Here is a 23297-nt window from a genome sequence, read left to right on the forward strand (position 1 = left end):
TTTGGTCAGGAAACGTTTATTATATACATTCTTAGGCGGACTTTTATTTTGACAAACTTCTGACGTAATGCTACCCGGAAGTCAAGAAAACTGACGTTTATGTCTCTGATTTCGCATCGTTATCTCCAAGGTAAGGCAGCTCGGATGTAGTGTTTGTATCATTGTCATGTAGTGAGGCAGTAAGAGATGTTTTTGTTGTAATGTTACCTGCTGAAAGGGTTGAGGTGCGGATTTGTTAGTACTATCTTCAGCTAAAAGCTCAATTTGAAAAAGACATGACAGCCGGAAGCAGGCAGCCCTCCCCCTGTTATAGCGTTGTCCATGTAGGTAAGGAACTGTGAGTGGTGTTTATTATAATAACTGGTTACAGTTTTGTGCTTGTAGATGAGCCGAGCTAAACCGGAAGACGATGAATACTGGAACAGCTCCAAATTCAAAGCTTTCACCTTTGAGGACGATGACGATGAATTTACCAAGGTGAGCTGAATGAATGAGGGACATCTCACCCCCATTCTCCAGAGTTCAGGGGTGTGGACATGAGTTTTCTGTCGAATGCTAGCAAAAGATGTTTGCTTTATTCCAGAAAACAACGACCATCTCTCTGTTCCTCACGTTTGGACACACCGTACTGTGTATCTGTTGATAAACAGAGTCAAGGATGTTATATGAGCTTCATAAAAGCTTATCCATGGCTTATTGTTGGCTTTGGCACTGCAGTTACAATCCAATATTTGGGCAAACCTACAGTGGGTACGGTACGCCTTTTAATTTTTGCAGGCTTTATTGTGTTGTATTATTATAATAATAATAATAATAATAATAATAATAATAAATATAATCAGTGTACCTTTTCGACTCTAATGACAAAGAGAAAAACACTGTTTACATGAACTATTACAGCTTTGAGTCTTTTGGGTAAGTGGTGTACACTTGGATTTGGGTTGTTTTGCTCTTCCTGGAAGATTTTCTCTCAATCACATTTGCTGAACTGGATGTGATCTGCCATCTTCAAGTCTCTTCACAAATGTTCTATGAGTTTCATATCTGGGCTTTAGCTGGGCCTCTCAAGGACATTCAGAGACTTGGCCCAAAGCCACTCTATTATTGTCTTGGTTTCATGTTTTGTGTGCTTTGGGCAGTCTGGAGCAAGGACCTTGCTATTTTTTGGTTTTATTCATCCTTCCCTCAATTCTGACCAGTCTCCCCATCCCTGCCAATGAAAAGCAACCCCATAGCATGATGCTGCCACCACCATGCTTCAGGAAACCTGACCATCACACCCATATGTACTATTCCAGATTTATTCCCCCTTTGCTCTTACAGTAATCGGTCCCTCCAGGATTTTGCTATCACAGAAATGAATGCAAAATCAAGCACACAAAAAAAGTTTGTCAAAATGACGTTAGCTTTTCAGCAGATTTGGGCCAAGATGCGTCAAAAGCCAACTTCAATTCATGTACATTGAACATCAGTACACTTAAAAGGTCTCATTTGCCAACAGACATCATTGTGCAAAAAAATCCAGAAGAAGCTTAGCAAGTTGCATCGCAAATTTGTTAAAAAGCCACAGCAAAATCAAGCATTTTTGGCTACAACAATCACAATAAAATACTGTACAGACTGAATAACCTCCACTCTTCTTTGAAGGCTTTCATTCAGCTATAAGAACAGTAGTGAGGTCGGGACTGATGTAGAGTGAGGAGGTCTGGGGTAGAGTTGGTGTTCCAGTTCATCATAAAGGTGTTTAATGGGGTTGATGTCAGGGATATGTGCAGGACCCTCGAGTTCTTCCACTCCAACCTTCTCAAACCATGTCTCCAAATAGCTTGCTTTGTGCGCAGGGACATCGTCATGTTACAACTCTTAGTTTGGGCCTCTTAGTTCCATTGAAGGGAAATTGTAATGCTACAGCAAACAAAGACATCCTATACAATTGTGTGTTTCCAATTTTGTGGAAACAGCTTTGAGGAGAGAACACACCTGGGTGTGATGGTTAGCTGTCCACAAACTTTTGGCCATATTGTGTATTAGCCAGTTTATAAACAGGACCTGGTGTTCACCAGATGTAGTGCTTGAAGTTCAGCCCAAAAAGCTCAATATTTTTCCTCATGCTCTCAGAGTCCTTTTCAAAGCAAACAGGATGCACCTGTGCTCAGTTCGGTGTGCCCTAGCCAAAGGTCTGAAAACTCATCTAAAGGAGCTATTTTAGTTTTGATTTTTAATGCATAAAAAACAACTCTAAAACATGCTTTTGCTTTGTCATTATGGCGTATTGTGAGCAGATTAATGCCCAAAAATCTGCAAATAAAATGAATAACACAGTAAAGTGTGCAAAACTGAACTGAATACTTTCTGTACCCACTGGCTTTGTTTGGGGATCAGTACACAATCAGCCTGATCTCTGGAGTTGCTAATTATTAAAGAGGACAATGAACATTTTATTTGTAATTTAATTCTTTTTCTTGCAAAGCATTATATTCACAAATGTAACATGATCAATACTAACACGCCCCCCCAACACTTACTAAAATTACAACGTCATGCAGCAAAAAAGCTGTTCATGAATTTCCGAATTTGTGCTTTGGATATTGTGTATTTATTTATACATCTAAATTATTTCTTTACTTTTGAAATATATTAATTTTCCATGTGTTGACTGATTTTATTTGTTTAGCTGAAAGAATCCAAGCGTGCAGTGAACAGCATCCTGGTCGACGACGACGACGATGATGACGTTGAGAAGGTCAGCTGGAGTGGCGAGCCTATTGGAAGTAAGATAAAACTCACACCCATAACTTCCAGCTCTTTCCACAGAATACCTTTGACTTTGGTCTTTACTTTGGACTTTTGTTTGCTGTTGAACGTCAGGTATCTCCTGGTCTGTCAATGAGACGGCCTCCAGTATCCGCACAGGTGGAGAGCAGAGCTTTCCAAAAATCAACACGGCCCCCTCGTTACCCAAACAAGGCTCTGTATACTCCTTAAGTTCTTTGTTCAGAGGTGAGTATCAGATCATATGTTGCATTTCCTATGTGTGTGTGTGTGTGTGTTTAAATGCTCTCTATTTTTTTTACCCTATTTATCATTTTTTTAATTCTGTTTCTTTCTCATCAGCAAAGAGCAAGCCTTCATTTTCTGAATGTAAGTTCAAACACACAAGCATCATTAAGACTGAGTATTGTAATATAGAGGTGTTGCGCACAGCATGCTGAGGTCCGTTTCTGCTTTTTAGCTTTTGACACGTCTGCTAGAGTATACGCGCCAGTATTGCGCAGACCCAAGTCCGAGTGTCAGGACTATGTGAGTGATCGGAGCCCTGAAGAGACCATAAGGAGGATGCGGAAAGGAAAGGTAAGGGGTAATGTTCAATGAACTCCCCTGTCCTCCCCCAGTGCGAGTATCATCCCCCTAAACCACCCCCACCATTTCCCAAAGCACTGTTGAATTCTTGGATCTGATTGGTCAGAAGAAGTTGATTTAATTTTCTAGAACAGCAGCTCTGACAGTAGTGCCAGCAGTAATTCAAATCACAGGTACAGTATCTTATATAGGTCTGCACTCATTCCAATTTGTCATAGTTTCTTTAGTAACAGTTAGTTCAAAAGGGAGTTGTATGGTGGACGCTCCACATAATCTAAGGCTAATAATAAATGGATTCACAATTGTTTAACAAATAGTAACACATTCTTTGGCAAAGCTTTTTGTGTAAGGTATCACCCACAACTCCTTGTGCGAGGGAGGTGGCGTTTTCTCATGGTTTGCTTCACTGAATGCAACCTTTAGTATTTAAGTGTGAGAATTGAAATGTTAAGCACTAACCAGAGTTTTTTATTGTCACATTAAAAAAAAGCTGAAATGCAAAGAGAAGTTTGTTTAGCGTGACAGTGTAACTAGGTAACAGCGATCTCATCCTTTACACGACATGTTAGTATGTCCCAATACTTGAATACTCTTTTAATACACACTCAAAAGTATGTACTTTGTTTTCATCAAAAGAGTGCATATTTTTAGTGCATAGTATAAGTAGGCGAATTGAGACGGAGCACATGTTTTTATTTTCGTCATATACAGGGTAAGTTCCCTGTGAGAGCTGGCCATAGTTATAAAGAGCCGAAGTGAAATTGATGCTGATGATGATGATGCTGTATATTTGTGCAGGCATATTCCCTGGAAAGGTTTCGCTCATTACAGGACAAATTGCTGCTGCTGGATGAAGCAGTCAGTGCTCATGATGGCAACGTCATCACTGCTGTGAGCATCTCATCCTGCTTTTCATCCACACTTTTGATTCAGCCTGATAATGATCATACATGCTGTGGGACCTAGTGCCTGGTCATTGATATGAATTGCTTTCTCCTCTTGTAGGTCTTAATATATTTAAAGAAATCATTAGATAAAGGTAGGCAGGTATTATTGATTTTATTTTTATTTATTTATTTTTTTTGTAATGGTTAATGCTTTTCATTTTTCATTCTTTTTTGATATGGTATGTTTTCAGAAATCCTCTTCCGAGAGTTAATGTTAAGGGAAATAGCTTTGCGGCATTATGTTCATTATCTGAAAGAAATGGGAGAGCAGAAGCCTTTGGTGGAGTTAATGAAGTAAGTGGACATTTTTTAACTTATTTCAACTCTTACTGATTAGTAGCTAGGTTGTTGATGTAAGACTAGTTAATGGCTTTTTGCCTGTATGTGTGTATGAAGCTGTATTTGTATAACTGCGTTTTTTACACTGTAATCAACTCTTATCAAATGACTTTGTAATAGGGCACTTGGCAGAACAGAGGATATGGCGGTAGGTGCCATCTGATTTTACCATCGACTTATTTCAAATCAGTTTTCACATTTTAACTTCCTTAATTGTTTCTTTTTTCCAAAAATGTAATGACAAATTGTATGATATGCAGCACTGAACCGCGTGTTTTATTTTGGGTTTTTTTAATACTCATAGTTGATGCAGTACAAGGAGCATATGAATATTAAAGACGAAGTTGAAAGGAGAGACTTCCTCAAAAAATCTCTTGGGTATATATAGTACAACAAATATGCAGTATAACTCATCTTTTGTAACGCTGATGTGAGGTGCTGACTGTCTCTCTTTATCTTGTTTGTTATTAGTCTTCCTTTTTCTCAAGACGATGCCACTCATGTGCAAGACCACTACACACTCCTGGAAAGACAGATCATCATAGAGGTGACCTTAACACACGGGAAACCTGTTGGTTTCACGAATTTTGCATAGCTAGATACACTCATTGAACACTTTCTTAGGAACACCCCAATACCTACACATTCATGCAATTATCTAATCAACCAATCGTATGGTAGCAGTGCAATGAACAAAATCATGCAGATACGGGCCAGCAGCTTCGGGTAACGTTCACATTAACTATCAGAATGGGGGAAAATGTGAGCTAAGTTTTGGCCATAGCATGATTGTCTGTGCCAGATGGGCTGGTTTGAATGTTTCTTTACCTGCTGATCTCCTGGGATTTTCACACACAACAGTCTCTAGAGATTACTCAGAATGGTGCAATGAAGAAAAAACATCCAGTGTGCCGCAGTCCTGCAGACGGAAATGCCTTGCTGATACGAGAGGTCGACGGAGAATGGCCAGACTTGTTGGAGCTGACAGAAAGGTTACAGTAACTCAGATAACCACTCTGTTCAACTGTGGTGAGTAGAAAAGCATCTCAGAATGCACAACAGCTAAACTGTGAGGTGGATGGGCTACAACAGCAGAAGACCACATTGGGTTCCTCTTCTGTCAGCCAAGAACAGAAAGCTGAGGCTGCAGTGGGCACAGACTCTCCAAATCCGGACAGTTGAAGACTGGAAAAATTTTGCCTGTTCTGATGAATCTCGATTTCTGCTGAGATCTCAGATGGTAGGATCAGAATTTAGTGCCAACAGCATGAATCCATGGACCCAACCTGCCTTGTGTTAACAATCCAGGCTGGTGGAGGTGGTCTGATGATGTGGGGAATGTCTACCACAGCCTATTTGAGTATTGTTGCTGACCAGGTGCATCCCTTCATAGCCTCAATTTACCATCTTGTAATGGCTACTTCCAGCATATTAATGCACCATATCACAAAGCAAAGTAATCTCAAACTGGTTAAATGACCATGAGTTCAGTGTTCTTCAGTGGCGTTCCCAGTCACCAGATCTGAATCCAGTAGAACACCTTTCATTCACAGCATGAAAGTGCACCTGAAAAATCTGCAGAACTGAGTGATGCAATCACATCAACATGGACCAGAATCTCAAAGGAATGTTTCCAACATCTTGTGTAAACCATGTCATGAAGAATTGAGGCTGTTTTGAGAGAAACCGGAGGCCGTACCTAGTATTAGTGTAGTGTTCCCAATAAAGTGCTCAGTGAGTGTATAATCCCATTAATATTTTATTTATGAGACTACATTCTGTGTGCTTTTTCTAGGCTAATGACAAGAAGGGTGAGGCAGAGATTTTTAAGAAGTTCCCCAGAAAAGCTTCCATCTTGAACATGCCCATTATCACCACTCTGTACTACTCCTGCTTCTACCACTATGGAGAGTCTGAGGTAAGCATATTTATGGTATTCATATTACAGCATTTCTAGCATTATGACAAACTTATTGTAGATATTTATATGCACATTTGAGAAGTTTTGGTGTTTGTTTTTATATGCAGGGTACATTCAGCAGTCCAGCTAACATCAGAAAAACTTTCAGAGTAAGTCCCACTCCATATTTCTCAAGCTAGATCACATTGCTGCAGTAAAGGTTTCACAATTGAAATCAGTTGTTTTTGTTTTTTTGCACTTGCACTGCCATACTGTTATGTTACTGTCACTGCTGTACTAACAGTGGACCAACAACCCAATGGTCACTAGTGGTCCTTTGGTAGTTTGTTTTTGTTGATTGATGAAGTAGAGCAGGGATATTAAAGTAAAATTTGTCTAGCTACATAAAAAAAGGTCCAGATTAGCAGCTAACATGATTGAATAATGACAGCAGTTCCCTTTTAATGCTGTTAACCATTAGTGATAAGTTCATAGCCATGAATAAGAGAAATCAGCTTAAACTTCTTACTCTGACCACATGAGACGACTGTTCTGATCTTGAATCGGAGAATAAACACACACTTTCCTGTCCACTTGTTTTTAATTGTTTGGTTTTTCCTCGACAATTTTCTTCTTCAACAGGCCATAAATTAATTTCAAAATCTATGTGAAAAGGTTTCCCTTTCATGATGAACTGCCTAAATAAATAAATAAATACATACATACATACATGCACGTGATTGGTGCAAGCCAAAACTGAGGATCTGCTACAGAAGATGTGATGGCTCATATTTTTAAGGTTTTTTTTTTTATATTTGTATTTTTTTTATTTTAAAAACCCCACTAAATTAGAGTGTACAGCCAGTTTATTTTACTTCATATATCAATCAGATACACTACAGTATTTTTTTAAGTGCTTGGTTAGTTCCCAGAAATTCTTTGCTAGGTCTTCATTCAGACCATTACTACCAGTTAATAACCTCTGATATAGTGCTGGGCTGATCGTCTGTGCATAAGCTACAATCAGTAGTTGTTTATCTGCAAAGTACATTTATATGTAAGTGAGCCTAATAAAGTGGCCAAAGATTACAGGTGCATGGCTGGTGTACCTAATGTACAAAAATGAAAATTAAATATTTGTGTCCGTCCTAAATGGATGGATATAATATATCAAGAACTACGTGTGTTGATGTTATGATGGGAATTATTGTCCACAGAATATTTTCTTTCGTTAGATTTCAGAAAAGCAGTACGTCCTTACAGCACTCGGAGCTCGGGCAAAATTGAAAAACTGGTTTGATGTGGACAGTTTATTCAACACCAAGAACTGGCTGGGATACACCAAGAAGAGATCCCCCATTGGCTTTCACCGAGTGGTGGATATCCTGCAAAAGAACAACGCTCCTGTTCAGGTACATCTCTTCAAGTGACAAGCCTCTCTCAGCAGGGGGTGCTGGTTAGCAAAGTCTGTTTACTAGTCTGTTTTTGCTTAACAGCTGTGGTTTACCAACACGTATATTACACCAGACTACTCACCTATAATCAGAGACATGTTATCAAATATTATGAACATTTGAACTGTTGGGGTTTGTGTATCTAGCTAAGTTATGAGCCAATTTGAATACAATGTTTTGGGTATTTTGGTGATCATGTTTATTTTTCTGTGCTTGATTGCACTCTCAACATGTAGCCTTCAGTGCATCAGTGTCTTAGTATGTGTAACATCGTTGTCTCAAGGTGTCGCATCGTTGTCTCTGTACGTGTCGCATCGTTGTCTCTCTGTATGTGTAACCGCCTTCTCGCTTTATTAGGTCTTGCAAGATTATGTGACCCTGATTGATGACCAAGAACTGAAGCTCAGTTTGGCGCAGAAGTATAAATGCCATGACGTTGTCATCAACGTGAGTGCAACCCTTTTGAAGTGTATATTGCATTATTCAGAGGTGAACAAATTATAAATTTATTATGGAGCCCAATATTTAATTTTATACCACAGCAGTTTGGACACCTCCTAACAATTTCTCATTCTTTAAAGAATGTGTCATACTTTTGATCTGTTTAGTTAGAGTTAATGGCTAAGACTGATAAGTGTTTACTTTTATGTAAATGTATTTGTAAGCCACACTGAACTACCAAGGTACCAAGCTGATGTCCTCAGATGCAGGCCACTTGAAAGAAACTGCTGGTCCACTTGGGTGCATGACAGAACTTGAACTACTTGTCGGCTTGATTTTTTTTCTCCATCAGTTACATTTCCATTAAATTAAGATTTGTTTTTTTATTTTATGTTTTTTATAAATAATAAATTTTGTTTAATACCCAGAAAAAAGTTCATTAAATAACTTACCTGAAATAATATGCTAAAGTCTGGGAACCAATCCAACAGTGTAACATGTATATGTATAGTTGAATAGGCAAAAAAATCTAGATACATTTAAACACGAAGACAACATGGAAGGACGTAACTTGAAACATAGCATGACCACGTTGAATATCTTGAATTGTATTGGTTGTTCAGACGCAACACTAACGAAATATATAAATACATATTTTAATTAGAAATTTTTTTTTTTTTCAGGGCAGTGGGGAAAAATGTGTGTAATTGAAATAAATAAGCTCTTTAAACTTATGAATATATGTATACAGAAGTATTATCTTCTTATAAAATGGCTGTAACCTGTCACAAATATATGATTGAAACATATACTTTTGTATGTGAATCTTTAGGATTAACACTTTAATTTGAAGGTGAAATTAGAGTGAGGTGATTTCAATCGATGGTATGACAATCAGGTGTGAGTGAGCGCCCTGTTTTATTTAAAGAACAGGGATCTGACGGAGTCTGATTTTCACAACACATGTTTGTAGAAGTATATCATGGCATGAACAAAGGAGATTTCTGAGGACCTCAGAAAAAGAGTTGTTGAAGCTCATCAGGCTGGAAAAGGTTACAAAACCATCTCTAAAGTATCTGGACTCTACCAATCCACAGTCAGATAAATTGTGTACAAATGGAGGAAATTCAAGACCATTGTTACCCTCCCCAGGAGTGATTAACCAAGAAAGATCACTCCAAGAGCAGAACATGTACTACTCTGTGAGGTCATAAAGGAACCCAGGGTAACATCTAAGCAACTAAAAGCTTCTTTCGCATTGACTAATGTTCATGAGTCCACCATCAGGAGAAGACTGAACAACAATGGTGTTCATGGCAGGGTGGCACGGAAAAAGCTACTGCTCTCTAAAAAGAACATTGCTGCCCCTCTGCAGTTTGCTAAAGATCATGTGGACAACCAAGAAGTGTTTTGTGGATAGATGAGAGTAAAATAGAATTTTTGGTTTAAATGAGAAGCATTATGTTTGGAGAAAGGAAAACACTGCATTCCAGCATAAGAACCTTCTCTCATCCGTGAAACATGGTGCTGGTAGTAGCATGGTTTGGGCCTGTTTTGTTGCATCTGGGCCAGGACAACTTGCCATCATTTATAGAACAATGAATTCTGAAGTATACCAGCGATTTCTAAAGGAAAATGTCAGGACATCTGTCGGTGGACTGAATCTCAAGAGAAAGTGGGTCATGCAGCAAGGCAATGACCCTAAACACACGAGTCGTTTTACCAAAGAATGGTTAAAGAAGAATAAAGTAAATGTTTTGGAATGGCCAAGTCAAAGCTTAATCCCAATAGACGTGTTGTGGAAAGACCTGAAGCAAGCAGTTCATTTGAGGAAACCCACCAACATCCCAGAGTTGAAGCTGTTCTGTACTGAGGAATGGGTTAAAATTCCTCAAAGCTGATGTGTAGGACTGATGGGGTTCACACCAGATACTGAAAGCTGGTGTGAACTGAAAGGTTCACATACTTTTGCTACTCACAGATATGATATTTTGGGTTCTCGTTATCTACTTTTAGGACTTATGTGAAAATCGTATGTTTTAGGTCATATTTATGCAGAAATATAGCAAATTCACAAACTTTCAAGCACTGCTGTAGCTCCTGTTATCACTTACATTATAGCAGCTATAAACTATAGTTTCCTCATCAGCCTCTCTTTGCACCTTGTCATTACAGAGAAACCACAAAACATGACGACTTTCCCATGTTACAGCTTTACCCCGAAGTTCCTATGTATTTGTCTGCCCCGATGAAATATTATTGACTATTTATTTATTTATTTATTCATTCATTCATTCATTCATTTATTTAGTTATTTATCTTTGTTTGTTTATTCTCCATCAGACATACAAAGACCTGAAAGACCGTCAGCAGCTGATTGTGTACCAGGGTAAAATGGAGCGAGGTTCACATGAGTACAGGAACATCGAGGAGCTCCTTAATAACATGGTAAGAGGAAACAGCATGAGAGTGAGTTTCAGGAATATGATAACCTGCATTTTTTTTTTTGTCTTCTTACCTTCTTACAGAGAGGGGGGAAAACGAAGCTAGTGTGGGAACAACTGTTTATTGCCATTATAACATTCAATGCAACTATAAATGGATAAAAAAGTATTATGTGTCATTCTTTAATAAATTAAAAATGGTCAGTGGCAAGTTGATGTGATGTAAGAAGAATAAAACATTTAAAGAAAATATTAACATACTTAGAAAAGAATTACAGAAGTAGTTGCTTCGGGACCTCAGTATTTAAAAGAAAAAAAAAAAAGAAATATAGTAATAACCATTTTATATTTGTGTTCACTGGGTGTGATTTCGTGCTTATAAATTCATTCTTCTAATATTAAGCCATCTTTCCTCCCTAACAGCAAATCCGATGGAAGAACTGACATTTGGATAGAAGAGATGTTTTATACAGACATTTTGATATGGTCATGATCAAAGCTTCAGCTGACAGCCAGTGCTTCAGAGGAGCTTCATAGGAAAGGCTGATGTGACTTCACCGACAAGTCAGAGAGTAGCCTGAGCTTTCAGCCACGGCGCGGTGAAGCCCAACAACCCGGCCATGGCAACTACGACACGTTTCATTTGCTTTGTCCTTGTAATTTACCATTTCCGTTTTAAAATTTATTTTCCTGGTTCCTTATGTATGTAGAGGTGCCATGTGCCCTTTTGCCAACAAAATCTGAAATGTACAAATACCAAACATTCCTAATCTACCCTACCTTTTGTCCATAAGTCAGTTGTCCTGATGAACTTATGTTTTATATTAAAAAAAGAGTGAAAATTAAAGTGTTTAATAAAAACCTTTTAAAATGGTCAATTGTTTGATATTTAATAAAGCACACATTTTACATTGCTTTTTATTTCAGGGTAACTCTCAGGGTAAAACTAAAAGATTCTTTAAAACAATGCCATACAGGAATTTTTTTTTTTTTTTTTTTCGGGTTATGTATGTAAGAGCCAGGTTAAAAAAAAAAAAAGTAAGAAGCTTCATCGATGAAACAACGGTGAAAGTGGACAAATGTTTTATTATTACTTATCAAGTTATTCTTATCGGGAATTGGTGGTGTTTGGGAGGATGTGCCTGTGAGACCACATGAGTGCCAATGGGTCAAAGTGTTGTCAACTTAATGACTTTATTATTAGATTTGGTGACTTTTTGAATCCTTTAGCAACCTTATTTCAGAAAAGAGTGTAGTGACTTTTTGAGCAGACATTAACCACTGTCCTGGACTCCATACAGCTCTCCGGCTACTGGTTATATAAGTTGAGAAAGCAGGTTCTTTCACTCCTCACCACTGTGTAAAGCCTGACTGAGTTGTACTTGTACAAGCCCATGTTCCCAACAACTGATCACTGATCACAAATGTCCTAGTGACCACTCACGATCACCAGTTTCCCACCTGGACAATACTTTGATCTTTGCTTTACACTCTTGTCCTGGCTATTATATATTCATCTTGAGTAATCACCTTATTCTGGTCGGGGTTATGGTGGGTCCAGAGCCAATCCCGGTAACACTGGCTGCAAGGTGGGAGAATTCACCATGAACAGGATGCTAATTCATTGCAGAGCACCATGCACGCATTCACATTCTCTCTCTCTCACACACACACACACACACACACACACACACACACACACACACACACACACACACACACACACACACACACACACACACACACACACACACACGTGGCCTTTAAGAATGCGTGTTTTTTTCGCTCTAAGAATTTAATTTAATTTGTTGTGCTTCACACAATAACCACCAGGTGGCGCATGGAACAGCATACTGTAGCTGAATACAGTACAATAAAAATGGAATGTGTGGTGGAATGGTTCACATAAAAATATGTTTCTAATTACAAGATTATGTAAAATATAAAGTTAGTGTAATTGAGTTTCGTAGTACAGGCACAATATCTATAGTAGTTAAGAAGATTTTGTATGTGTGTTAGGATAGTGCAGCAGTAAAATGCAGGTTTATTAAACCAAAGAATGAGGTTCCGGCCTCAGCTCAACTAGCTGTTTTTTTTTAAATGAGTGGGGGTTTTTTTCATTGTAGAAAGTTCATCAAGGTATATGTCAGTTTGAGCATCTGAATCGTGCTGAAGCACTTAATTCATCCAATTTATTCATCCTGGTCAGAGCCAGCTAAAGTTTAACTAGCTTACTATATGGATTAATTTAATAAGCAACGTTTACCTAATTTACTAATACATAGAAGTCTTTAAGCAAAGAGATATGAAAGTAAAAATCAGTAAAAATATGTACAAATACTAAACAAAAGTATGCTTTAAAAAAAAAAAAAAAAGTTGTACCCAAATTCAGTATAGACACAAAGTTTATATTTATACTTAAAAAATAAGTATGCATACTTAAAATTCTAGTATGCATACTAACATTTTAAGTATGCATGCCAAAATTTAAATATACATACTTCAACAATTCATTCAATCATCTACATGTTTGTCCTGGTCAGAGCCACGTTAATCTCACAAGTCAGACTTTTAGCTAAACCATTAAGTGGCATGTTTTCAAGAGATGAGAGGAAACTGTAGGAAACCCACACACACCCAGGAGGAACCATGAAACTCTGCAAAAGCGACCACAGTTCAGCATTGAACCAACAACACTTGGCAAATGAACTCATAGCACTACCCATTATGCCAACTCACCACTGCAGCTGGAGCCAGCTAAAGTTTAACTAGCTTACCGTATGGATTAATTACCTAAGCAATGTTGACCTAATTTACTGATACATAGAAGTCTTTAAGCAAAGAAATATGAAAATACAAATCAGTAACGATATGTACAAATACTAAACAATAAATATGCTAAATATGTATGCTTTTTAAAAGTTGTACACAAATTAAGTATAGACAAAGTTTATATGCATACTTAAAAAATAAGTATGCATACCAGAAGGAACAGTGAAACACTACAGAAGTGACCACAATTCAGCATTGAATCTGCAAGCCTTGGAACATGAAGTATTAACACTACCCATTATGCCAACTCACCACTGCAGTCATTCATCAAGCTTTAGATTTGTACTATTCCTTATATGTCAGTATATATAATAGAAGGTGTTATTTTTTTTAAGTATGCATACTTATTTTGTAAGTGTGCATAGTTGCATTTTAAGTATGCATGCCACAATTTTAATAAACATACTTAAAAATCAGATTGCAAAATAAATTCTGTATTCACACTTATGGGCGCTCGCCTACCTGCAAGTTTATGGACAGTGAGAGGAAACTGGAGAACCCATGTGTGATCATGGGGAGAACATGCAAAACTCCACACAGACAGTAACCCAAGCTCAGGATCTAACCCCAGGCCCTGGAGCTGTAAGCCAGGTCTTGGCTATTGTATTTACAATTTAAAAAAGTGCATTTCCCTTCCCTTCCAGAACCTTTTGCTTCATGTCTATTTCCCACCTGCTTACAACCACTGCTTATTTTTGTCTGTGTTCTGCGTTCTTAATACAAATTATACTAAAGGGTGTTCAAAAGTCTCCATACATAGGGGAATATGTTTGCCAGCACCACGTCGGTTGTGCTTTTGTCAGTGGATGTTTGTGGACATGCACTTCTTGGTCGTTCCGCAACACTTCCAGTCTTTTTGAATTTCTTAATAAGTTTGACAACAGTGTCGTGTGTGATGTTCTTGCCATGTTTATTTGTTTGTTAAAGTTTATTGCAACCTTATGACAGCTTCTGGATCCAGCCATGAGAATGATTTCAATACGTTCTTCGTTTGTCAAAGGAATTCTTAAATGCTATCTGAAAAAACATAATATAAAATATAATATAAACAATATATTAACAATAGGCGTGTCTAAAGTGTCCGTAGTGTATGAATGTGTGTGTGATTGTGCCCTGCGATGGACTGGCACCCTGTCCAGGGTATACCCCGCCTTGTGCCCGATGCTCCCTGGGATAGGCCGTGAGATCACCGGGATGTGCTGCTCCAGCTCTCAGCCTCTCACTGAACAGAGCAGACTCAGAGAGAGAGGTGTGAGTGCAGCGGGAAAGTAAGACCTCACGCTTGCAGGACAGTATTGCTAACATTTGGAAAGTTGCTAAGGTTTGTCCAAAAAGTCGCTTGATTTGTCGTTAGTCGCTTTTTTTGTGAAAAAAAAAGTCGCTAAAGGGGTCTGAAATGTCGCTAAATTGGTAACACTGATCTTCACTGACAGCTAGATAAAAGTCAGGTTAAAAACTCTGCCTCTCCCCAGCAAAAAGAAAATACAGAGGTAGAGGGAACGCGGGGTTTTTCATTTATGCACGTTCTATTTGAATAAAATACACTGAGTACCCAAATGATACCTTGTCTGTGTTTTTTTTGCTTCTTGAAAACAATTTGCACCCCCTTCCGATCTCTCCACACCCCCGTGTTGTGATAACAGGAACTAACTTGTCTCATGAATGTTCCACAATCCCAGCTGTAAAAAAAACAAAACAAAAAAAAACAATAGAAACCCTCATAGAATTTGTAATGGTTATAATGGGAATTGTATTGGTTTTAATATAACCTGTAATGGTTCCTGTGGGTCTCTACTAGTAGTTTGTTGCCTTAAATTGGAGGCATGTTATGTCTAGTGGATACCATTAAGGACCAGTAATGGTTTTAATGGTTAGCTCATGGTTAATGAGCTAACCATTTGTAGTGGAAAGCATTAGAATTTATGTGATTTTTTTAGCATGGATATTAATTATAATTTTAAACAGTTAAAAGCATGATGCAAATGAAAAAAATGTTTAGTATTGTTAAATTATTCCTTACTTAGACTTCTATTCTGATATATCTCAACCCCATTCAGTCTTAACAAAAGCTTTATTGTTCATGTAGCACGCTGTGATATGCAAATAATCATGTTGATTTAACTAATATGCAAATGAGTCTATGATGTCATCTAGTGATTTTTTTTTGGAGTGTACATTAGCTACTTCCCCCTGAATAGAGTAGGCAGCGTTGAATCCTCAGAGCTCAGATCAGACTGCAATGACACCACACTGCTCACACACAGTGCACATATGGGGTTTATAAACAGTTTACATATCCTAATTTTGTCTATAAATACTGCTGAGGTATGGGAGCTGCGGTTTTGTCTTCATTCAATGGTAAGTTTAATTTGTTTAAACCATTTTATTCCCTCTTCTTCTTCTTCTTCTTCTTTTCCTTCTTCTTCTTCTTCTTCTTTTTCCTGTGTGAGATATTGGTAATAGCATATTGTCTGAACCTTGGCATCAACTTGCCATGTTTATGTTAAACAATGCGTGGTATAATATGTACTTTCCTACTTCAAAAAGATTCATCTTGCTGTGTTTCCTTTAATCAGGCGTAAAAACAACACAAGTAGGCTACACACCGTCAGACTTGAGACAACAACATAAAATAAGCTGGTTGATTTTCTGAAGGTCTTCCTCTAATCCCAAAGTGACCATGTGTCTCTTATAACTACTCAAGAATAAGATTGCATATAAAGTTAGACATAAAACGCAATTTCTTCTGGGTTTTTTTTCTCTACCTGAGTGCTGCATGAAAGTCTTTAACTCTCTAACTCCTGAACAAAAAGGTTGCAGCAAAATATTTCAAATGTCATTCAGATAATCTCACTGGAACCCTTTTTGCCTTCACATGATGCGTGAATGGTTCCTAAGAGAACCCTAATGTAAATCAGAAGCCTCAAAGGTTCCTACACTCTTCAAGACAGGTTTCTACTACAAATACCATTACAAACCATCAGCTAACCATTAAAACCATTACCATTATCAGTCCTTAATGGTATCCACTAGACAAAACATGCCACCAGTAAAAGGCAACAAATTACCAGTAGAGACCCACGGGGACCATTACAGTTTCCATTAAGACCAATACAATTGCCAATATAATCACTAAAATCATTGCAAATTCTATGAAAGCCACAGAAGAAAGTGTTTTGTTGTTGTTGTTGTTTCCTAATGAACCTTTTGATTGAGGAGTCTTTAACCGTTTGGTTGTTGCCAAATTGATTATTCATCTTCAGTATCCACTTTATCCTGGTCACAAAGGATCTGTCCTGAGAACACTGCGTAGATGGCAGGCGTTCCACCACAGGAGGAGATGGCGTGTTTTTAGATGCTGTAGATGATAACTGGAACTAACCAGGAACCATCACAGAAATTCTAATGGTTTCCACTACAAATACCATTATAAAACATCAGCTAACCATTTAAACCATTACCATTACCAATATTGGTCCTTGATGATATTCACTAGACATAACATGCCACCAATAGAAGGCATGCTAAAAACAATCAGGGACTATTACAGTTTCCATTAAAACCAATATAATTCCTATTATAACCATTTAAACCACTGCAAATTCTATGAGGATTTTGTTTTTTTTGGGGGGGGGATGTCACAGAAGGAACTGTTGTTTTTGTTGTTGTTGTTGTTGTTGTTGTTGTTTTTGTTTCCTAATGAACCTTTTGCTTGAGGAGTCTTTAATTATTCTGTTGGGTAGAAGGCAGGTGTTCCACCAGGTGAAACCTCATTAAGTTTCCATTAAGTGGAAAGATCTTTGGGGGGAATTTTTCAGCTTGTGGTAACAATGGTTACATGCACCATAAGCAAGATTGTGGTCATTTTTAAGAGTGTAATGGAATCTTTTTTTTTCTTTTTTTGTTGCATTTACATTTATAGTTCATTGAGTGTGGGTGTTTGCTAATCAGGGCAGGTTGCAAGCTACATTTCCAAATAACACAATTCTTTATGACTCAAGTGCACAGTTTATTCTTCTTTCTATTTTACTCAATTAATCTACAAACACACACATTCTTGACGAGGAACTCATTCAAGAGCATGATCAGGACTACCCAGTGTCTCTCCAGTTTATGTCTGAGCTGAAATGCGAAACAGTTCATATCAACAAACTTGACAACATCATCGAATCAGACACTACTAACAGCAGGTTTCCTCATGTCCATCACTGCACCTGTCACTCATTTGTTTGAAGCCACTCTGTTAAGTGTGCCATCTGTTTCCTTTCTCATCCTTATTGTCTTTATGCTTTGTTCACATTTTTGCTCTGTTGCCGTATTTGTTCTTTAATATGGTTGAACTAGCTCTTTCTCTGAAATGCTTTTACCAAATACGCTCACAAATAAAAATACTGACATGTTTGTAATCTTCTGCTCCTCATTCCCTCCGCTCCTTCATGACTATAGAGACTATGCAAAGGACTGCCATGACTCAACCCACAGTGACTGTGATAAATGGGAATATAAGTGCAAGCTGTATGGTGCCTTATGATGAGGGTCGCATTCCACTCCTGGTGCTCTACATTGCCGTGCTGATTTTAGGGCTGCCGGCCAACATGGCCACCATCTATCTGACAATCCGAAAGGTACTGCACAACAATGTTCTGGCCATCTACCTGCTGAGCCTATCGCTAAGTGATTTCACCTACCTGTTGACGCTGCCTTGGTGGGCCATTTACGTGAGCAGGAGCCACCACTGGCCCTGGAGTTCTCTGGCATGCCAAGTCACGGGGTATATCTTCTTCACCAACATGTACATCAGCATCTTCCTGCTCTGCTGTATCTCCATAGATCGCTATGTAGCCGTGGCCTATGCTTTGGAGTCACGTGGACTCCGTCACCAGAAACTTGCTGCTTTTGTGACTCTTATTATTTGGGGTGTGGTGGGCCTTGGTCATGCCCCTGTTTTCAGCATGCCCGTGAGCCAGGATGCCAAAGGAGAGTACCGCTGCTTCGAGCCGGATCAAAACACAGCCACTGTGACAGGGTTCAACTATGCTCGCTTCATTGTGGGCTTTCTTGCTCCGCTAGCTGTGCTAATCTACACCAACCACAGCATTTTGGACAACGTGCGTGCAAGTGTGAGTATTACTGTGCACCAGAAGCAGAAGGTGCGTCGATTGGCTGTGGTTGTGGTGCTGCTCTTCCTGCTCTGCTTTGGCCCATACCACATGCTGCTGCTGTTACGTGCCATTACTTTCCACTTCCCATCACTCCAGGATGAATGCACCTTTGAGCTGCACGTCTACACACCCTACATCATCTCGCTGGGGCTGTCCACAATCAGCAGTGCCACAAATCCTGTCCTGTACATGCTGTCCAGCGATAACATCAAAAAGGAGTTCCAGTGCCGTGTGACAAGCCTCAGGAGTAGATTCTGCCAATGCTGTGTAGATACCAGCCCGGACACAAGCACAAAAACTCTTAATACACAATGCCAAGGGACCAGAATGGACTGAGGACTGATTATCTGAAACAGTGGCTTTTAAACAGGACATATTTTGAGTTTTCAGGAAAGCTAAAAAGATATAGAGTAAAAGATGTACCAAGTTTATGTGGGGGAGTACAGTGCACATGACCTTACATATTTTACACGATTGATCACCTTCTGTCTCTTCTTATGCACAATGACCACTTGAAGGTCTACTGAAATAGACTTTTATGGTATCACCATTTTCAGTAATAGCAGGCAAAGTCACTGAGATGAGACAAAGAGATTTTTCTCCATTCTCATGTATGACATGAGCATTAACTGAAGCTCTTGTCCTGTAGCTGCAGGATTGTATGCATTGCACTACTGCCATATGACTGGCAGATTGTATTAATTGCATGAATGTGCAGGTGTTCCTAATAAAGTGGTCAGTGAATGTACAGTGTTGTGAAAAAGTGTATATCTCATCCTAAATTGTTTCAGAAATTAAAACAAAATCTAAGATAAAACAAAGGCAACCTGAGTAAACACAAAATACAGTTTTTAAATGATGATGTTATTTATTGAAGCAAAAAAGTTATCCACCACCAACTTGAACTGTGTGAAAATGTATTTGCCCCCCTGGTTACTAATTCCCAAATCTATGAAACACAAAAGAGTCAAGGACAACATCAAAGGACCTACATCAATAAAGGTTCATGACTCCACTATCAGAAAGACACTGGGCAAAAATGGCATCCATGGAAGAGTGGAGAGGTGAAAACCACTGCTAACCCTGAAGAACATTAAAACTCGTCTGAATTTTGCCAAAACACACTTTGATAATCCTGAAACCTTTTGGGAGAATGTTCTGTGGATTGATGAGTCAAAAGTGGAATGGTTTGGAAGACAGGGGTCCCGTTACATCTGGCATAAACCAAACACATAATTCCACAAAAAGAACATCATACCTTCGGTCAAGCATGGTGGTGGAAGTGTGATGGTGTGGGGATGCTTTGCTGCTTCAGGGCCTGGGCAACTTGCAATAATTGAGGGAAACATGAATTCTGCTCTCTACCAGAAAATCCTAAAGGAGAATGTCCGGTCTTCAGTCTGTAAGTTGAAACTCAAGCGCAACTGGATTATGCAGCAAGACAATGATCCAAAGGATAGGAGTAAGTCCTAGTCCTAGAAGTACGTGAAAGACTGATTCCAGTTATCAGAAGCGTTTGACTGCTGCTAAAGGTGGCACAACCAGATTTTAAGTTTAAGGGGGCAATTAGTTTTTCACATGGGTGATAGGTGTTGGATAACTTTTTTTGCTTCAGTAAAATCAATCAATAAATAAAAACTGTATTGTGTGTTTACTCAGGTTGCCTTGGTTTCAGGTTGTATTTCTTTTGAAGCTCTAAAACTATTTAGTATGAGATATACACCAAAACAGAAGACATACAGCACTGTATATAGCGGAACTCTGTCCTACCTGCCCCTATATATGCGGCACCACTGGCATACTATACAAAATGTTTATGATATTGACTGATAATGATATCATGGATTTTAACAGAATTGTTATTTTCTTTAAATGTATAGTCATAATGACACCATTTTGTTCCTAAAAGAGGCCAAAAAGCGATCTCCAAACAAGCTGTTTGTGATAAATCTGATAAGGCATCTGATTTTAGATTCATACATATTATTCATACACACTAAGTATTTGAGAATGTGCAGTTTTCCTTTATCTGCTGTGTCTACTCCATCGTCTGACCCTCACTCTCTGGCTTCATGGCACCTCAGGATAAAATAAATTAGTAGACAGTAGAAAATACACCAGAACAGTGGAAGCCTTCTTGAAAAGCGTCAAACTTCACAAACATCTTGAAGAAGATTTTTGAAACCGTGCCAGTGATGTTATGATTCACCTGACTGTGTGGGTAGTCAGGAAAAACACCATGACACTGATAATGCACGAAACAGTGACTGCAGCAGAAGTTCCCACACTGTAGCTTTTGAAACTGTGGCACGTGGTGACAAAATGCCAGAAGTGTTTCACTGTGAACAGCATATGCTCTAATCTTATCACAGATATATTGCCATAAACAAGGTTTAAATAATGAGATATTTGATAATAGGTTGTTAAAAATATTATACATAAAAAAATAAACACATTTACAAATCCACTGTTTGGGCTCACAGCTGTGTGAATAGTTGTCTTTCGAACGTAAATAAAGTTGAAAAAGTTGCATTCGTTGGGAATATGCTATAAATTCAATGTATGCTAACAGTGTCTCAAAACTAGCAGTTTTTAATAGTTTAATGTGTAAAGAAGCGAGACAGATCAACTCCTCATTGAGCCTGCCTATTGTGTTATGCACTCAAGGAAAGGTTATTTTGTAGTCTAGTAGTTATTAGGTACACTGAAATCTGTGGTTCCCTTCTTTTCATCTCACCATTCAGAATTCTTCTCAAGCTACACTAAATTGCTGCAGCAAAATGCTGTTTTATTGTGTCCCAGGATTGTACTGTAAACTATTAGGGAATTAAAGCAATGCATTTTACAATGCGTAGTGGGATATCTGTTATTTTGGCTGAGGTGAAAATTCTCCCTAATAGTGTAGTAATACAGTGGTAGAGGTAGTTGAATCAGTATAAGCTAGTTGTGGTGGCGCAGTGGTTAAGGCTTTGAGTTACAGACCAGAAGGTTGTGTGTTTAAAGCCCAACATTGCCAAACTGTCTGGCTCTTTGAGCAAGACCCTTACCATTCAGCTCAGTTGTATCTATTTTTTGTATATATTTTTAAAATCCTGTTGTACTGCTACTGCAATGAATACAATGGAATAAAATGGTTACTTATCTTTTAGTTTTACTGTTATTTTTTTTTTATTTTTTTTTTTTTTGGCCATAAATTTAGAAAATGATGATCTTTTAAACCCTGTTATTGTTGTTTTTGCTGCAAGAAATGAATGATAGAATGTTTCTCAGGCCAGCATCTTAATATATACTCAATTTTACTCAGTCTACTCTCTTCATATAATATTACAATATGGTGATAATGGATATAAAGAAGACTTTTCGAGTCCTGTTATTGAAATTTGATTTGTTGATGCCATGAATAATTGTGCTAGAACTAAATAACATTTTAAACATTTATTTGAGGATGAAAAGAAAACAGAACAAAACAATGAAATATGTGTCCCAAATGGTTTTCAGTTAGTATTAACAAAAGCTTAAGCCATGCTTCTTTAGAATATGACAGTCATTTCCTCCCCTTCGAATTTTAATTCATTTAAAAAGTCACATGTAAACAACTTGAGGATTTGGATCACATGTTGAGGGATTGTGTTTTATTAATGGCAAGAAAGCTTTGACAAGTTAGAAACTCAAAAACTGTTCCAAAATGTCTGAATTCACCCTACTTTCTCTTCCTGCATTTTCAATTGTTTGCATGTACACCTTACTCCAGTGTCATCAACCCTGTTCCTGGACACCTACCTTCCTGAAGACTTTAGCTCCAACTATAATTGTGCCCATCTGACCATCTAATCATTGCCTTAAGAAGTTCTTGATCAACTAAAACAAGTGTGTTAGATTTTAGTTTTAGATGAAACCTGCAGGAAGGAAGATATCAAGGAAGAGGTTGGTGGTTGTGCTTGGAGATCACTGCTTAAGTCCATCTGCACACTACAATTATCTATAAACCTCGTCTTTGAGGCTTACGATTCAGAAATATAAACCAGCCTCAGTATTAATAAGTCTCTCTGCTAAATAAGATTGTCTGCCCTGGTCCTGGAGAACCTCCCTGTCCTGCGTGCATTAGTGTTTTCCTGCTCCAACACACCTGAGTTAATTAATCAGTTAATTAATAGCCTTAACTGTGTTGTGAAGTGTGTTGTGTGTAAAGTTATGTGTTAAGTGTGTTAGAAACGTGCAGGACAAGGAGTACTCCAGAACCACGGTTGGCAACCTGCAAGCTAAATGTAGATGTAAATGTAAAGCAAATGGCTATAGTGCCATCTACTGGACACAATAATCACCTACAGGAACTGTGACAGGAGACATATAACAAATTACTTTCTCTACTGGAAGCAAGTTTGTTTTTTATGGAATCCATGTTTTGCTAAACAATCCCA

At 38.2% G+C, this 23297-nt stretch overlaps 2 protein-coding genes across 3 annotated transcripts; both read left to right on the forward strand.

Annotated features, from left to right (window-relative positions):
- On the forward strand, positions 1-11763 carry vipas39 (VPS33B interacting protein, apical-basolateral polarity regulator, spe-39 homolog). Of its 2 annotated transcripts, none has more exons than XM_017456131.3 (18): positions 1-130; positions 385-477; positions 2675-2771; positions 2869-3000; positions 3115-3141; positions 3233-3351; positions 4159-4251; positions 4366-4399; positions 4499-4601; positions 4767-4794; positions 4951-5024; positions 5118-5193; positions 6442-6564; positions 6675-6716; positions 7782-7958; positions 8358-8447; positions 10785-10889; positions 11309-11763. In XM_017456131.3, exons 2-18 carry the CDS (start codon positions 385-387, stop codon positions 11327-11329), a joined length of 1434 nt encoding a protein of 477 aa, XP_017311620.1. In that variant the 5' UTR covers positions 1-130; the 3' UTR covers positions 11330-11763. The 2 variants fall into 2 exon arrangements, with proteins under 2 accessions (XP_017311620.1, XP_017311621.1); XM_017456132.3 differs by having other exon boundaries at positions 88-130; positions 371-477.
- Positions 11764-15825: 4062 nt separating this feature from the next.
- On the forward strand, positions 15826-22027 carry gpr132b (G protein-coupled receptor 132b). Its single transcript, XM_017455516.3, has 2 exons — positions 15826-16075; positions 18164-22027. Exons 1-2 carry the CDS (start codon positions 16045-16047, stop codon positions 19213-19215), a joined length of 1083 nt encoding a protein of 360 aa, XP_017311005.1. The 5' UTR covers positions 15826-16044; the 3' UTR covers positions 19216-22027.
- The last annotated feature ends 1270 nt before the right edge of the window (positions 22028-23297 follow it).

This window comes from Ictalurus punctatus, chromosome 25, assembly GCF_001660625.3.
Source record: "Ictalurus punctatus breed USDA103 chromosome 25, Coco_2.0, whole genome shotgun sequence".
Lineage (NCBI taxonomy): Eukaryota > Metazoa > Chordata > Actinopteri > Siluriformes > Ictaluridae > Ictalurus > Ictalurus punctatus.

Coding starts and splice junctions, on each gene's coding strand:
- vipas39 (XM_017456131.3), top strand. CDS start 385: ATGAGCCGAGCTAAACCGGAAGACGATGAATACTGGAACAGCTCCAAA. Junction 2,772..2,868: donor GAGTGGCGAGCCTATTGGAA/GTAAGATAAAAC, acceptor GTTGAACGTCAG/GTATCTCCTGGTCTGTCAAT. Junction 6,565..6,674: donor ACCACTATGGAGAGTCTGAG/GTAAGCATATTT, acceptor TTTTATATGCAG/GGTACATTCAGCAGTCCAGC.
- gpr132b (XM_017455516.3), top strand. CDS start 16,045: ATGGGAGCTGCGGTTTTGTCTTCATTCAATG. Junction 16,076..18,163: donor GGTTTTGTCTTCATTCAATG/GTAAGTTTAATT, acceptor TCATGACTATAG/AGACTATGCAAAGGACTGCC.